The 16,802-nt window shown below is 41.3% G+C and overlaps 4 protein-coding genes across 5 annotated transcripts in view; all 4 read right to left on the bottom strand.

The window, feature by feature from the left end:
• LOC136423336 (tyrosine-protein kinase RYK-like) overlaps positions 1-15,377 on the bottom strand; it is a 189,224-nt gene extending 173,847 nt beyond the window's left edge. Inside the window, exons 1-9 of one of the 2 annotated variants that reach the window (XM_066411465.1) lie at positions 15,170-15,377; positions 13,480-13,604; positions 12,365-12,464; positions 10,746-10,880; positions 9,674-9,826; positions 8,797-8,988; positions 8,279-8,442; positions 8,105-8,171; positions 7,876-7,983 (exon numbers count right to left, since the gene is read on the bottom strand). In XM_066411465.1, the coding sequence (XP_066267562.1) occupies positions 8,900-8,988; positions 9,674-9,826; positions 10,746-10,880; positions 12,365-12,464; positions 13,480-13,604; positions 15,170-15,284 (717 nt within the window). In that variant the 5' untranslated portion in view covers positions 15,285-15,377 and the 3' untranslated portion in view covers positions 7,876-7,983; positions 8,105-8,171; positions 8,279-8,442; positions 8,797-8,899. Of the gene's footprint in view, positions 1-7,875; positions 7,984-8,104; positions 8,172-8,278; positions 8,443-8,796; positions 8,989-9,673; positions 9,827-10,745; positions 10,881-12,364; positions 12,465-13,479; positions 13,605-15,169 lie in introns of those variants that run through there. The other variant, XM_066411466.1, reaches the window with a different exon arrangement.
• LOC136423588 (uncharacterized) lies at positions 119-1,037 on the bottom strand. The gene is made up of 2 exons (XM_066411814.1): positions 944-1,037; positions 119-762 (listed from the first exon to the last, which is right to left on the bottom strand). The coding sequence occupies exons 1-2, from the start codon at positions 984-986 to the stop codon at positions 281-283; spliced, it is 525 nt and encodes a 174-aa protein (XP_066267911.1). The 5' UTR covers positions 987-1,037; the 3' UTR covers positions 119-280.
• Positions 1,134-1,946, bottom strand: LOC136423370 (collagen alpha-1(III) chain-like). Its single transcript, XM_066411506.1, has 3 exons — positions 1,916-1,946; positions 1,195-1,884; positions 1,134-1,141 (listed from the first exon to the last, which is right to left on the bottom strand). Exons 1-3 carry the CDS (start codon positions 1,944-1,946, stop codon positions 1,134-1,136), a joined length of 729 nt encoding a protein of 242 aa, XP_066267603.1.
• Positions 7,804-8,891, bottom strand: LOC136423371 (complement C1q tumor necrosis factor-related protein 4-like). The gene is made up of 4 exons (XM_066411507.1): positions 8,826-8,891; positions 8,279-8,442; positions 8,105-8,171; positions 7,804-7,983 (listed from the first exon to the last, which is right to left on the bottom strand). The coding sequence occupies exons 1-4, from the start codon at positions 8,889-8,891 to the stop codon at positions 7,804-7,806; spliced, it is 477 nt and encodes a 158-aa protein (XP_066267604.1).
• Positions 15,378-16,802: the final 1,425 nt, after the last annotated feature.

The following is a 16,802-nucleotide window of genomic DNA, read 5'->3' on the forward strand; positions in this document are numbered from 1 at the left end:
TGACGCTACCCTCATACTAGTATCACAAACTTTCAAAAGCTTAAGGCAACCATTAAACACAGTCTAGCCAAATCACCTATCACCATAAAAATCTTGAAACAGAAACATCATAGGAACATTTAAGTGTGTATGTTAGCAACAGTGTATTAAAGCTGATTTGATTACCTTGGTTAGTCTGTTTTGCTCAACAGGTATGCTTCCATGGATGTTAAGACAAGAGCTACGTGTTTCATTGTTAGGAAAATTATACAGATTACAGAATGGATGTTCCACTAATGTTCTACTTGGTGCAGACGACACAGGTGAGCTCCCTCCCTTCCACGTAGTTGGGACACGGCAGGGACCCACAGCGGGCTTCCACGGGGGAGAACAGCGCGCCGTCGCGGTTGGTGTAACCGCCCTGTATCTTCTCGGGCTGTTCATCCACACAGACGTACTCTTTAGCACCGGCGTGGCCGTGGTGCTCAGCCATGAGGTAGCCATGGTACTCCCGGGTCCAGCCGGTGGGGCAGGTGTTACGGGCGGGGATCATTAACTTACTGCCGCGGGTTGGGACGTAGCAGACCGCACACGGGACGTCTTGGTCATGAAAGGAGGTGGAGTCGAACGGGACGTTTGTGTTCAAAAAGTACTCAGCTCCGTACATGTAAGCCTTCCACCCTTGGACTCCATCTTGGTACGTTCCCCACTGTGGGTCGGTCGGCAGACACTGGTAGTTGGTCCCGCCGCCATGATGGAAGAAGTGTGTACCTCCTGCCACACCTGAAATGAAACAAGATTTCGCAGAAGTTTCAGTATACAGACATGGTCAGATCTTTCGTCAATCTTGTTCATGAAATATCCCTTAAAGAGTTAACTTGTAAGTGACTAGCACTGTAATACGGCTGAGAAAAAATGGCACAAAAGTTAAGCCGTCTGTATATGCATTCAACAAAAATCTTACCCGAGTACACCAGCTCTGCTCCGTCGTTGTCAGCACAAGTCATCCTCCCCCATCGGATGTACGCACTTCCTCCTTAAGAAATTGGTGATTAAACAGAAGCGTTACGTATACTGGAAGCAACCTAACAGTGATTATCTAATATAACATCTACATAAGCTGCGACATTAATACGTCGATCGGAGCTAGGCAGTCAAAATGCTGTGTGTTTGAAAAGTGACAATTTGATTGACAACAATGGAAAAAGTTGTCACCTTTGCCTGGCCCCGGCGGCCCTGCTTCTCCTGGCGCCCCGTCTCTTCCCGGCGGCCCTGCTTTTCCTGGAGCCCCGTCCCTTTCCTGTGGCCCTGCTTCTCCTGGTGCCCCGTCTCTTCCCGGCGGCCCTGCTTCTCCTGGTGCCCCGTCTCTACCCGGCGGCCCTGCTTCTCCTGGAGCCCCGTCTCTTTCCTGTGGCCCTGCTTCTCCTGGAGCCCCGTCTCTTTCCTGTGGCCCTGCTTCTCCTGGTGCCCCGTCCCTTCCCGGTGGCCCTGCTTCTCCTGGTGCCCCGTCCCTTCCCGGTGGCCCTGCTTCTCCTGGTGCCCCGTCTCTACCCGGCGGCCCTGCTTCTCCTGGTGCCCCGTCCCTCCCCGGTGGCCCTGCTTCTCCTGGTGCCCCGTCTCTACCCGGCGGCCCTGCTTCTCCTGGTGCCCCGTCCCTCCCCGGTGGCCCTGCTTCTCCTGGTGCCCCGTCTCTACCCGGCGGCCCTGCTTCTCCTGGTGCCCCGTCTCTACCCGGCGGCCCTGCTTCTCCTGGAGCCCCGTCCCTCCCCGGTGGCCCTGCTTCTCCTGGTGCCCCGTCTCTACCCTGCGGCCCTGCTTCTCCTGGAGCCCCGTCTCTTCCCGGCGGCCCTGCTTCTCCTGACTTCCCGTCTCTTCCAGGTGGCCCTGCTTCTCCTTTATCCCCGGCTGGACCCTGTCAAAATAATGAGAGTTAAACCTTGTAAATGCTGTAGAGACATAAACACCATTTTACTGATACCACGTCTATATCAGTATGAGGATGACACAACTTCTAACGTGGGACAAGGATAAGTTTCGTACCCGTAAGCCTTGGATTCCGTGCCGTCCTTCTAGCTCGGCTATCCCGTCCCGTCCCGCGGGACCAGGCGGTCCCTGCTGGCAACCTGCGGGGTACAATCAGGGCGATAGGCTGTGAGGCGTGACAGAAGATGGTATCAGTTTGAGATCTTTTGATTTGGCCGAGAACATCTTCATCAAAATGAACATGACGTTTCTTATTTTCGTCACCATTATTCCATTTTCACCAGCTGTTATGTCGGATGCATTACATTTACAATTCTCTGTATTCACCCATAGTAAGTTACTTTGATATATCAAACGTAACGATGGTTTGACAACAATGGAAACAGGTCACAATATAGACACAGAAGAAATTCCAGAAAGGAAACCGTGAGAACAACAACTGCTATGTGTAGTTCCCGTTTGATTTTTCCCTTGCAAACAGCTAGAACTGGTATAAAATGCAGACAAAATTCAATTTAAAGTATAATAATGATGATACTGGTTTATTGGTCAGATATAACCAATGCAATGGCAGCCAGTGCTGAATTGCTGCAGGGTTTACAACCACATAATACACAACAGATACATATTTGCTCAACACTTGTTAAAATATACCAAGATTTGAAACAAATAGACAATGACAATGACAATGAACTTTATTGCATATTCATGCCCAACTTGGGATCGATAAATGCATTAGATAACACGAAGTAAAAGAAAACGAACATTGTGCTATATTCCATCTAAATCTACAGAGTCTAGTCTACTAAAATACCATTTTTACATCCTAGATATATGTTTCCACTTTTCAGTTCTGTTAATACATGAATGATCTGGGCCAGTCTATGAATGATTTGTATGGCAAATTTCAGACGAATCCATCAAAAAGACCTTGATTTATAGGCACGAAGACACAGAACCAGACAAAAACCAGTTGTTCAAAGTATGAAAATCTATTCTTAGCAAAGAAGGTTATTGTAGCATTTGCATTCAGGGAGGTAATAAACAATTATTCAATCATAATTGATATAAGAGCAAGATACTTTATTACCCGTAAGGCATTCAATTGTATGGCAAGCTTTCCACATGCAAAATTTGAATTAAATTAGGAAAATGCACTTACTTTCCAGGTCAATCCGGCTGTTCAGCTTGGACATATCTTCAGATAGTTTGGCCATCTCTTCAGAAACACTGATGGCTTTAACTATATCATAAAAGAAATCGAAGTGAATTACGTACGCGATGATATTCCCAAATAAAACATTTATCTAACTTTATTCAAGACATTATATCTAATTCAGACAAGAATAAAAGGTTTACCTGTCAAATAGGGTAACATGATGACGACTGACAGACCCAACACAAACCCGACAGTTTGCAACAACTTCTTCAAGATGCAGCGACACTTTGTCTTTCTGATGTCGTCCGTATCGTAAGTTGCACCTGTTTAAATATATGTACGAGGGAACTTAAAGTTTGACTAATTTGGGTTGATGTATTCCTTGTTACTTCCTCGGACAGTATGAGTCTTGTTTTTGAGACCACTGGGGCACTTGATTATTGTTAAAGTTCTTCACATTCAACGATACCGCGTTTTTTTATCATATAAACAAGGAGATTTAAAACAATTCCTATCGACCAGAAGGTGTGTTCATTTTGTCCAAAGTTAATTGAAGACGAATATCACTTTTTGGTCGTATGTCCCAAATATTTTGATATACGTAATTCACTATACACAAGGCTATCATCTTGGTCGACTTGAATAGCAAATCTATGTACATAATGACATGTGACAACCCCTGCATTGTATACACAGGAAATTATATTAAAGAATGTCTAGACGTTAGACATGCCTCTAATGATCTTTGTAAAAGCCCATTCTCATCCCGTACTATACACTCTTGTATCAGGTAGATTAGCCTCATGGAGCTGTAGTTATGTACCAGTAGATGCCATATTTTGTACCTTGTACAATTGTTGTGCATTACAGTATATTTTACTATCCATCCATATGGGAAATTCCACCAATCTTACGTAAACCACTGACTGTTCTCAATAACAACCAAGCTACAAATAAAGCACTTCGTAGTTCCCTCATTAGGTACGTGAGAGCAAGAGAGAATCTCTGAAATTCCGCATTGGTTTCTAATAAAAAAACGTTTTACCTGCTCTGGTGACGTACATGGGGTTGGGTATGTTCGCAGCGGCGTGCGCACGTGACCTCCAATCAGTCTGAGACTGTTGCATGGGCGTGGTGCCTGGATTAAACAGGCAATATTTATATTCTCAAAATTCACAAGAAAAAATAAATTTGAAAGGCAAATCATTCATAGACTGGCCCATATCATTCATGTATTAACAGAACTGAAAAGTAGAAACATATATCTAGGATGTAAAAATGATATTTTAGTAGGCTAGACACCCATCTGACGTGATGCTTACGGGGTCCAGGCATCGCATTTTCTATTTGTTTCAAATCTTGGTATATTTTTACAAAACAAATCAAAATATCGTGGGCAATATTTTCATGACAATCCGTATACAATTTGGGCAAATTTCACATGTCTTATCTTCCTACTGTTTTTGTCGAGACATTACGTGTATGTTTAAAACCAATATCGAGTTTACAGGTTCACAACAAAACCGAGGTCAGTCAGCCATTTTCTATAAACACTATAAGAATGAACCTATAAGCCAAGTACAATTATATCATTCTAGGGACATTAGAGATGGAAATTATCCGTCGAGAGGATCATACATGCAAAAACAAAGATAAACAGAAAACTGGTGGAAGGTTTGAATATGGTTTCTTCGACGAGCCTATAAGAATGAAGTACTCTGTATGTGAAGAATATTTACTTACCCAGCGAAATAATTCTTAAAGTATGTAAAACATTGGCTGTCTGCATCTCGAAATTAGGAAAAAAATCTTTCTCAAATACTCGTAAAGTAGATGGCGTAAAGCAAGAAAGAATTTGTTACCTCCAGTGTCAGTTTGTGACTGCTGTTGCCCTCCCGGCATGATGCCACTTGTCAGATTTCTGGACAACGAAAAACACGTCTTACACCGGGTAAGACACTCCTCGATTAAAGCGTTACTTGAGACTCAGCAAACCAATCTGTACCTTTGATCACCGAAACGAAGAGAAAACAACAAGACGAAAGCTTACCATATTGGATGGACTTCAAATGTCACACTTTGAACAATCGAGACATATTACATTAAAACTTAAACAATAATAAAACGTAATAACATCGGTCATTTGATACAGAAGCATGATTGAATTTCATTTCTTCTGAATGTTAATTTACACAAAAGGTGTAAAGTTTATGGTATACATTTATGCACGCATATATGCCACAGAAAAACAGATTATTTTGCAATATCATGAATTGATATAGTCATCGTCAACAGTTAGACGTGCGTCAGTCGCGAAACTTAGCTTGTTAGGCAAATCATATTTCGTTTTGAACGTGAGGCTATTCCAACTGTCGTGTTCAAAATGATCAGGGAGGGCATAAATTCCCGAACTGATAGAGAACTGTCAAGATCCCCAAAAGTAAACAATACTATCCTATCATATTATATAAACTGGTTTAGTGATACATACCTTTTGATAATAGTCATGTCCAAAAAGTCAGACAAATATGATAGAATATTGTCAGATTTTATTCACCAAGGAAATCTATATCACACCCTTTACTGCCAGTGTGCCCATCATATCAACTTTCAAGCAGAACTGACTAAATGAACATCTTACATCCCCAAGAGAACATCACATGTATGTATCAAGTACAACTATGGTAGTAAACAGGAATCCTGTTCAGATGTGTAAAGTGTACATGTGACAAGGTATTGGATATCTTGAGGCTTGGTTATAGTATTTAAACGAGTGACACATCAAACCATTGCAAAATTACTTATTATAAGTTGTTAAGGTACACACTAAAATGACAAATGTCAAAACAAATGATCTGTCATTAAATTGTATTGACACAAAGAACAGAAATATACATAAAGAAATATAACATTTCATTCTAAAGGAAGGCCATGTTTAATTCCTGACCATTGTACTGGTGGAAAATAGTTCCCTTGTGCTGTTCTGGCACCAATGGAAGGACCTTGCATCTTGCGGGTTGATGCTTAAACAGTTCATGATATCTGAGAGAGTTGTTGAAATGCATATAGATACTAAAACTATACATAAAGTATAGTAATTTGAAATTGCTTGAAATCGCTAAAAATAAAGTCTAGGCGGCTACTCCAGATCACGAATTAATATTTCATGTCAGTGCTACAAAGATTCTGGGACATACTAAGGAAACAAGGGAAACGTTTTTTTGTGAAGCATGGAAGGTCGAAGATAAAAGTTGTAACTTCACTTACGTCCGTTGTGGGGCTCACAGTAACGTTAACCTGTGATACTGACGTCAATGAAGCATATCTTTTCTATGTGGATAAAACTGCCACGCCATGACAAGAGTTCTATGTAGTTTTCTTTCCGGCAGCTCTCTGCGAAATCTTCAAGTACGACGACTACTCTGCATCGATATCAGAGGATCATGGGCAACTAATGTGGACATTTTGGAGGCAGTACAAACTGTTGGCTGAGAGATTGGCTCATGATTCCAGCAAATAATGCTGCATGCACAGCATTGGGGATCAGTAGTGGCGCCCACATAATAAACTTTTATTACATGTTCGTTCCCCAGGTGGATAAATGCACAGGAAGCCACAGGGGGCCATACATGGGGTTATTGAGAGAATAGAATAATAAGAATAACGTTAACATTAACGTCTAATACAATACTAAGCACTATATTAAATATCCTACTGTATATCTAGGCTCTAGTGGCTTCTTCTCTCTTTTTAAAGCACAGGGCGACATAATTACAAACTTAGATATGGTTCTTTGTCATACATAATATAGGCGGACTAAATCACGCGTTTAGCAGTCCTTCCACTTGTCAGGAGGAGGCACCACTAGGTCCTAATTTATAACAGTGAGAGATCGTGTGACACAGGCTACCACATTGCATTCCTCTGGTACAAAAAAATAAGCAGATACGTTTGATTTCGTCTGTAGCATTTTAACAGTTTACACATTGTATCAGATCTCGTGCTCTGGAAGCAAATGGAATATCATATTTGAAAGCAGCACTAAATATTGCCCGGCCACACAAAGATGATTACATTGAGCACAGTTGTAAATGTTTGTAAGTCAAACATGAAAACCTAGGAGGCAAAACCTTTCTTGCATATTTACTGCTGCTGTTGCTTAAAACTAAAACATATTTTTCACGTTTTGTGGCTTAATCTTCTCTATGATTTCCTCAGAGCCTGTTGTACATGTACAGCTATGGTACACTTAGGCTAGGGGCAATCAAAACATTTTAAATGTATTCACTCTATTTCTTACAGTATTAACTAGTAGGATACCTTTCTGGGTCCAATGTTCTTTGTTATTTTGTCACAGAAAAATGCTACTGAACTGAAATGTCCTATCAAATTAATTCATGAATTTCTCAAGCAAACGTCACAATCAGGCATAGATATTATCAACAACAGTAAGTCCTGCCACAAAATGTTCTTTGGAAATATTCATAGAAATATACTTTGTAAGCAGACTTTCTATGGTGGTATATAATGTTATTCTCGCAATTTGGTGTCACAAAGAGGTACTATCTTTCTGTGCAACCGATGCTTATTCATCTACACTGAAAGTGTTCCAGATTGGAAAATAATTCTTCCCTAAATCAGTTAGGGAGGTTCGCCTTGCAGGACTGTCTGTACAACACCATTTAGGTAGAGTACAACAGAACCCCTGTGAAGCTGATATATCGGTTGCTATTACTGTGTATGGCGTATCTATCAGGACTCCCAATAGCCAGCCAGACTCGGTCCCCTTGCTCCAACTCCAGCACTGCTGTGTTCGACCCACTGCCATAATTCCCGGGAATACCGGGTGCCCACATGGCAAGCTGAAAACAAAAAGAAGTGAATGTAAAGCTTAAATCACCGGCCAGAAATGAGTAGACATGACAAACATGGAAGTAGTTTTCTATCATAGAAATTAGACCAAATTTGTATTTTTGTAATTACCTGAAAGTCACCGTTTTTCATCAGCTTGACAAAGGCTGAATTTTCTAGCTTTGCCAGTGCCGAGAAACTGGAAAATATAAGAAAATGTAACGTTAGCTCATACACACGCAACATACGACATTGTTTATTTCCAATAAAAGAAAAAAGAAAGAAAGAAAGATTAGTCTAATCTACCTGAACTGATAGACACCCGGATGTTGACAGTTGAAGACAGACGGGTTGGTGACGTCAGTAAAGCTGCCGCCGACGTCAGTCAGCACATGGTCAAAGGTCACGGTCAGGTCAGCTGTACTAGACACCGGGCCCTGATCGGTGGAACGGGTCAGGGTGAAGGCAACCTGGGGAAAAGTCATGGGTAATATCAGACAAATACAGCACGCCTTCGAAGCACAACTAAAAATTTGTTAAAACAAGGAGTGGAAGAGCCATGATACTTTCTCACATTTGAAGAGTTAATTTGATGGATTTATGCGTGGTGTTCGTAGTTTTTGATTATGTAGTGGTACTTAATTAGGTAACGGTATTGTGTTTTGCTGGGTCACAAGGAGTGGAAGAGCCATGATACTTTCTTGCATTTGAAGAGTTAATTTGATGAATTTATGCGTGGTGTTCGTAGTTTTTGATTATGTAGTGGTATTTAATTAGGTAACGGTATTGCGTTTTGCTGGGTCATAGCTTTGTAAATGCAGTACCAGCGGTGAGGAGACAACCCCATTGACACCGTCACGGCCATCTGACCCTTTGGGCCCGGCCGGTCCTGGCGTCCCCGGAGAACCGCTGTCTCCATCGCGGCCGTCACGACCCATTGCCCCGGGAGGGCCCGGAGGACCAACAGCCCCATCTCGGCCGTCTCGGCCGGGTATTCCTGGAAGTCTGATCACAACCTGAATGTAAAACATCGATAGTATATATATCACGCACATTATGTAATGCTACGGTCACATTTGCACCGTTGCCCATAGGGGGTGTTGCCCAGACCAGTAGCCACAAATAGCAAAGCCAGTTTCAAGTCAAAAATCCCGGTTATATATTACCCTGCGGATTTAGGTGAAGTAGCGTTAACGGTAGTCCATAATTTTTTTAATCCATTGCTGTTTACCATGTGGTTATATCTGATCGTCCATGGCTACCCGTTACATACAATGACAAAGCTACTGAAGATGCCGGAAGATAAGTCATTTGTTACAACAGGGCCAAGTTGCCGAGGCAAAAAACAAACAAACACGGAAACGATAACATCTATGGCAAAGAGTAGATGTACGATACGCCTGTCAGATACATCGTTTAAAAAGTACACGGGGTCCAGAAAGAACACAACTATGACTAGACACCCAATGACACATTATGATAATCTTCAACTTTTTTTTTAGTCCAATCGTCGCCACTCCTTCGAGCCCCGATAATGCCCTTCTCTACGCGGAAGTGAGGCAACTTTTGCTTGACTCTCGGCTCCTATCTGAGAAAACACATTTTCTATCATGGTAGACCAACCGCATCACAGTACAGCAACGCTCAGTCAGTCTATCCCCAAAAAATGATAACCAGACATGAATTTCCAAAGTTGCTGACCTGTGCTGGAGAAGTTCGATCCCGCCTGAAGAAGTTGTCTCACGACGTCCTTTAGCAAGTCGAGCTCCGCCCTCAGCCCACTGTCGTCGTTACAGTTCACCACATGAGTGTTGTTCACACTTCCACCCCCAGGTTTACTGACGGGATCGCTATCTGTGGTGGGAACATGATAAACAAAAGAAAGTTAGCATAACCCTTGCGAGTTTACGTTGGGAAGTGATTGGTCATTATTGATCCTGAAGAAGGCCACACTGGTCGTTGAAAATGAGATACTGTGAACCGTGAATAGCTTAGTGTTGGAAGAAAGCTTAGCATTGTATCATGATTACTACCAACACAGATGAGCTTCCATGAAAATAAAGTCAGCTTATCGTGAAGTTAGTATTTCACTGGTATAGGTGGAAGCTTGCGTAGTCCAGTGGTTAGTTGCCCTGCATCTGGAACTACATGTGACGTTAGAAGTAGTGAGTTCGATTCCGGCTGTGTCGCACACCCGACATGCACGCTACCGGAATGGGTCGCAGTCCTTAGGACGGGACGTTAAGCCATGGTCCACTGTTCATTGTACTTGTCAAAAAGAGCTACGAGAATTTCTCTGGTACAATGAACCTGTGAATACTGTAGTGTCTGTCTTCTCTGTCAGGACTAGACGGAAAATAGCTCTTCAGTGAGCTGGATCGATATCACTTTCTTCCTTTCTTCTTTTGTATCAATGAGAGAAACAGACACACTGTACAGTACATGTGGTTTCGGTTCTAGGAAAATTCACCAAGCTCTATTTGACATGTACAGTACAGGTACCCAGTCTACCATTAGGAATTCGACTAAAACCTTTCCAGTAGCCTGCAAGACTGGTGAGCGACAACAGCCAGAACTCAAACTCTTCATATACTGGTCTCCACTCATTTTAATTCAAAGCAAAAGATATTCTATGATACCCAGTATAAATCATACCTTTTTTTTATCAAACTTTTTATCAGTAACATATTTGAGGTTGCAAAGATACGAGCGCATTGTTTAACACTGAATGCAAGTCAAAGTTTACACGTTTGAAAAACGGGAATATACATACTTATCATGCACACTTTCCGTCGACGGAAGTTGAGCACTGTGTAGTTCTGGGCTGAATGTAGCGTCACGTTCAGCTGTATGTTCACTCCGACCTCGGCGTTGGACTGGCCCGAACAAGTCAGATTCACTCTGAAAACTGCATGGGAGTGAACATAGCCTATTATTTGTGGCACAAAGACATACATGTTAACTGTGCTTTACAGTCAGGTTCAGTTTGAAACTGTATGGGAGTGAACATAGCTCATTATTTGTGGCACAAAACACACATATTAACTGTGCTTTACAAACAAGAGTTCCACGACCTCATATCTCCATGAACAAGTCTATTCATGCAAATGACTTACACATTTGCATAATATATGCTTGGTCATAAACACATTTATCTAACTTACACATGTTGCAATATCAACAGTCCTATAATTTTCCAATTAGATGAATTATGGTGTTTCTGCATTAATTATGTAAATTAGGAATCTATTTGCATAATTGGTATCTGTTGATGCTCCACTTTCCATAAACTATATATGTTACATGTATTTGAGTCTGATAATGGAAAACACTGCAAATATAGATTTTCCTCATTAGCTATGCAAAGTTAGTCACAATTAGCATACTTTGCACTTCATTACGTATATCTCTGTCTAAGCTACCTTCATACTAAGAACCATATTGACAGTCCTATAATTTTCCAATTAGATGAGAAATGGTGTTTTGCATTGATAATGCAAATTAGGAATTTATTTGCATAATTGGTATCTGTTGATGATCCACTTTCCATAAACTACATACGTTACATGTATTTGAGTCTGATAATGGAAAACACTGCAAATATACATTTTCCTCATTAGCTATGCAAATTAAGTCCAAATTATCATAATTTGCACTTCATTGTGTACATCTCTATCTAAGCTACCTGCATACTAAATATCAAAGAAATCCGTCGCTCCTTTGTTCAGTTATTCTCCTTAGAAGATTTTCACAAAAACGCCCCTGCAGTTCCAGAGGAAGCTGCTAGGGGGCCTAAACCTACACCACTTCTTTATTACACCACAAGCTATCTGCCACCCAAAAATCAAGGGCACGTCCAGGTCATAAGATACAAAAATTGAAGTTCTGCTGCAGTACCAAGGTCACATACCAGGGGGCCAAAAATCGACCTTGAATTTCGGCTTTACAACACCTGCCCACATACCAAATATCATTGTAATCCATCAAGAGGTTCTTGAGTTATGCTGACTACAGTAGTGCGGAAACACAAACAAACAGACAAACAAACACACAGACACACCCAAAACTATATCTCCATTTTTCATGGAGATAATTACATTCAGGTTCACTTTGAAAACTGTATGAGACAGAACATAGCCCATTATTTGTAGCACACAAGATACACATTTACTCTACTTTACAACAACGCATGGCAGTAATTATAGATAAAATTGTCAACAGAAAACTTATTCACTTTCAGAAATATTGCTCAGATAAACAGCAAAGAAGTACATCAACTACAACTTATAAGGATAAGCAAAGTCATGTAAAAAATTAGGGTGATAATGGGGGTTTTGTGGATGCATATTGAATGCTTTTGATACTGTCTGACAACAGAAACAGCATATATACCTGACTCCGCCAAAGGAACCTCCCCAGCAAGTGAGATGTTAGTCTCCGGTTTCTTCAAAATTCTGGTGTTTTCTGACAGAAGATTCATGCTGTAACGAACCTGATAACAACAGGTAAACAAAATTAATAATCACCATATTTTCTGGAATAAAGTACACACTTTTTTTACAAACAATCCAGTTGTTATCGAGGCAACATACAATTACATGACAACTTTGTACAATTTTTCTTTTCCTTTGCGGTAAACTGTAGAGTAAGTCAGTAATACATGTCTCTAATAGGGTCTCTATTAACTATGCCCTCAGACACAGCCTCAAACAACCCCGAGTTACTCTAGCAAGTGAGAAAGGAGGGAACCTGGTAGGGGCCAGGGCCTGCTGGCAACAACACTTGCAATAGACACTTTTTTTAACTTTCCAAAAGGTGTCACCAGTCATTGCCAATGTCCGGGTGCGTTCTTAATTTGAGGTTATTGCCTGGACAGATGGAAAGAGAGGACCTCAAATAAGCCAGGAACCCAATGGAACACTTGCACATTTAGTTTGGAACAGCACCGGAAAATCGATAAAAATCTATCTTCCAAGTATGAAAATCCTGTTATAACTTAAATGCTCTCCTAAAATCCTCTACCTAGATCCTCTATAGATCTTGTAAGGGTTGGTGCTAGGTTTTGTCTTGGGGCCAACGATTTTTCAATGTGTTCATTTGTCTTCATGCACATTTTTGACAATTTCTACAGTACAGTACAGTACAGTACAGTACAGTACAGATATGGAACTGTTTTTTTTTTCAACCACCCACACCTTGATCCTTCTTGGTCTGTCCCTTATGACTGTTTCTCATAAAGAAATTTCAGAACTCTGGATGAAGCAACATTATTGATTAATAATCAGGCAGCGGGTCATTCTCCTGCTCATAATCTCTATCTGTATCTACATAGCTGGTATAACCACTCTTTTAGTCTTAGGTGTAAGTTACCGTGTAACACACCAGCTTCTTTACCTGTATCTATATAGCCGGTATAACCACTCTTCGGCGTAACACACAAGCTAAACATGAGCCAATCTCATAGTGTGAATATCCTGACATGAACTTTGCTATTTTAAGATACTCACCCCTGGCATGCTAGACCTCCATGTGAAGTGTAGACTGTTGATGTCGGCAGGTACGGGGAGGTTGAACTTCAGGGCATAGCTGTTCACCTGGTTATTTTTCACGTAGTAGAGATCTGCTGTCAATCCTGGAATAACACATAAAGAAACACACTAACCTACATCCTACCAGACTCATACACACCACCTAAAAACATAAACAGTCGCGTTGGTAATCTCAAACCCAACCTTAAGCCATGGCTCCCAAAATTACATGTTTGCCAAGAAAGTCATTGAAGGGGTGGTTTTATCAGTTTGTTCCGTTTAGTCAGGATGAATGCAGGCAAGCCGGGATACGTGACAGCACCCATCCTCCACAATTAGACAAATAAAGGCATGGCAAAACCTCACAAAAAGGTACATAAATGTTAAGCACAGAACTACCAAAGACATTTTGGAGCAGTGCCTTGAAAACGATTTTTATTACCGGTATTTTACTGCAAGTTTAGGCCAAGAAAGGTTACAATTATTGTACATGTACTTGGCAATGCTCTTTGTTTGGGTTCAAATATCTGACAGAAGGGAATCTTGCCAGACCAAATCTCCAACAGTTACAGTATGTCCGCAACACTACAGTTTGTTAGTATGTAGAGAGCCACCCTCAAAGGCAAGGTATTCAGCCTTCTCGGCTAATTTCATTTGGCAGCTTTGTACTCAGCGGTAGTTTGGCTTAGTTCATGTAAAGGTGTTATCACAGATCCTTGCATATTTACAGAATAGGTAGGTGGCAAGTTTACACAGGTTTTTAACATTAGCAAAGGCAAGAGAAGACTACAAAGACACCTAATGTACCAGCAATATGTACTTCAAAGTTGGTAAGAGGGACACACTGGCATATGGATGTCTTCATCATGCCAGGGGTGATCGACCTTATATGGCGTGTTTACGTTGCGGAAATTTAGCCAAGGAAAACAGATATTTCTCGCAAGGAAAGCGGTGGTTTGTTTGTGGGGATGTTAGACTGTGGTGTCAGAAGGCCAGGCTTTGATCCAGTGGGGTGTTGCCAAATGGTGCGAGGGAAAATAAGTAACACCAGGATTTGATGAACCTGAACTCTAGTCTGACGTTGGGTTCGAAATTCCCATTTGAATTTGTGAAAATACAATTAAGAAAACGTGTACTGTACTTTTATTCAGTTCAAATCTTCTGCATACAGAAATCATAAAGCGTAAAATTTGGTCTGATGCCCTGAAGATGAAGATTCACCTGTTGAATCATGCATGCTTTTCCAAGTGCTACTTAAAGATGATGGCACTAATTCTTAAGACACTATAGTAATCTACAGACAGAAAGAAAATTTGGGGTTGCTTATGCTATTTCAAGACTTCTTTTGGGGAGGATTTGAACCCTAAAATTCACTGGTAAACTCTCAAGCAAGATCGGAACAAAATCATTTTTCACCCCACGAAATTGCGGGAATACCTCGCCCTGTGTTCATGGTTCGCCGCAACATGCGTTCCTCTAACATCACAAATTCTAAAGGTGACGACAAATATGCGACCGAAGTGAGACCTTGGGCCTCATACCGTTTCAAAATACCGACACTAAACCAGCTCGGATTATACATACACATGATTCCGACAACAACTAAGATGGCCAAGGAAACACAACAACAACCAAGATGGCCATTTTCCTCGGAGCCGATTCCACTCACCGAGAAGCTTCTTCACTTCGTCCCCGCTTAGGTACAGGTTCACACTTCCTTCGGCTAGCGGGTAGAACATCCCTAGCACCGACAGGATCCGTAGAAAGGCTCCGAAGAAGGCCATTTCGGCAGGGAAATCGTGCAGAGACTGGCGACTCTGCTCTGTAAACCTCACAACAACCTCTGACCCGACAGACTCGAGCTAGGAGACCTCTTCAATCATCCACACCCTTACACAGGCAAAACTCAAGTAGAGAGAGGTGACCAACTGAGTGGGCAGGTGAATGTAATCCGATTCTGCGAACTGTCGTCTGATCTGGGCCGGTTCCACTTTGACGGTGGGGGTGTGAAAAATATTGTTTTTAGTCCTTCCGTTTGAATTCTACTTGAATTGAATTTTTTTTCCTTTTTTCATGTATTCTTCATGTATTTTTTGGAATTTTAAGACAATAAAGATATTTTAGACAAGGTAAAGAAAAAGATTCATCAAATGATACCCCCTCTACAAAATGCAACGGTTGTGTTATGACATGACGTCAATAAGTGGTGTGCTATGGCCTCATAACAGACCACTTATTGTGGGCAATGGAGGCTTCTGATTGGTCGACGCCATCTGGCCATGTGATAAAACTCGTTAACATGTCAGGCAGCCTTGTTCATATGTTTGTATGTATGTATTTATGCTCCTCATACTGTAGCCAGCATAATTCGAGAAGATATTGATAGATTGTGATGGTATTTGAAATGAAGGTAGGTCTTGATACCATAAATATCAACTTGATTCTGGACCCTCTATCGTCTTCTCTGTGTTGCAATAGAGCGTCATGTTCCTGTATCGGCTGTTCTAAGCATTCTATGGCCTTCATTTTTTATGGCACAAATCTTTTGACGTCGTCAAGAAATAGAAACGGTTCAGGCCTCCTAGCAATAGTTTGGAACTGTTGGCGCGTTTTGTTCTAAAGGATGGTAACTCAATTAAAAGTTTTCATTATTAAGTGCCTGTAGGTATATTAGGCAGAAATTCTCATACTCATGCCGTATATCACTTAGTTGGACAAGAATATCTGAGCGTATAAATTATGCATTACAACATCTGCATGATAAAAGGGCAGACAGCTGGTGGCTTTGAGATCGATTAGGGACACGAAACTTCCACAAGCAAAAACTATTGTTCCCAAATTCCTTCCAGGTCACCAACACGTTCTGACACCTGTAAGAACATCATCCGCAGACAGTCATGATCAGCACTATCACTATACCTTTATTTTAGAAAATTACATACCACGTAAGACAGCTATTGAAACAAAATACAACTTCACACACTCCACATATTTCACGAAAAAGATCAAACAAAAGCGGGGATATTCTAGTACCCATGGCAACCTACAGTGGGTAACGTCAGGTCTGGAGAATTCCATCTGGTAAACAGAGCCATGCAAGTATCTAGAACGTGGGCACGATCGGGGCTTATATAACATACAATATGGTCAGATGGGCTGTTGTCTACGCCGGCTAGTGATTGTCGTGTTTAAAGCGAGTGGCCAGCTTATCTAAGAAAATCATAGTGATAATAAAACACTGCATATAGATTCTAAAAATTAGCTGCGTGATGGTGTAGTTATTTGTAATCCGATTTTTAAGC

Source organism: Branchiostoma lanceolatum, chromosome 17, assembly GCF_035083965.1.
Source record: "Branchiostoma lanceolatum isolate klBraLanc5 chromosome 17, klBraLanc5.hap2, whole genome shotgun sequence".
Lineage (NCBI taxonomy): Eukaryota > Metazoa > Chordata > Leptocardii > Amphioxiformes > Branchiostomatidae > Branchiostoma > Branchiostoma lanceolatum.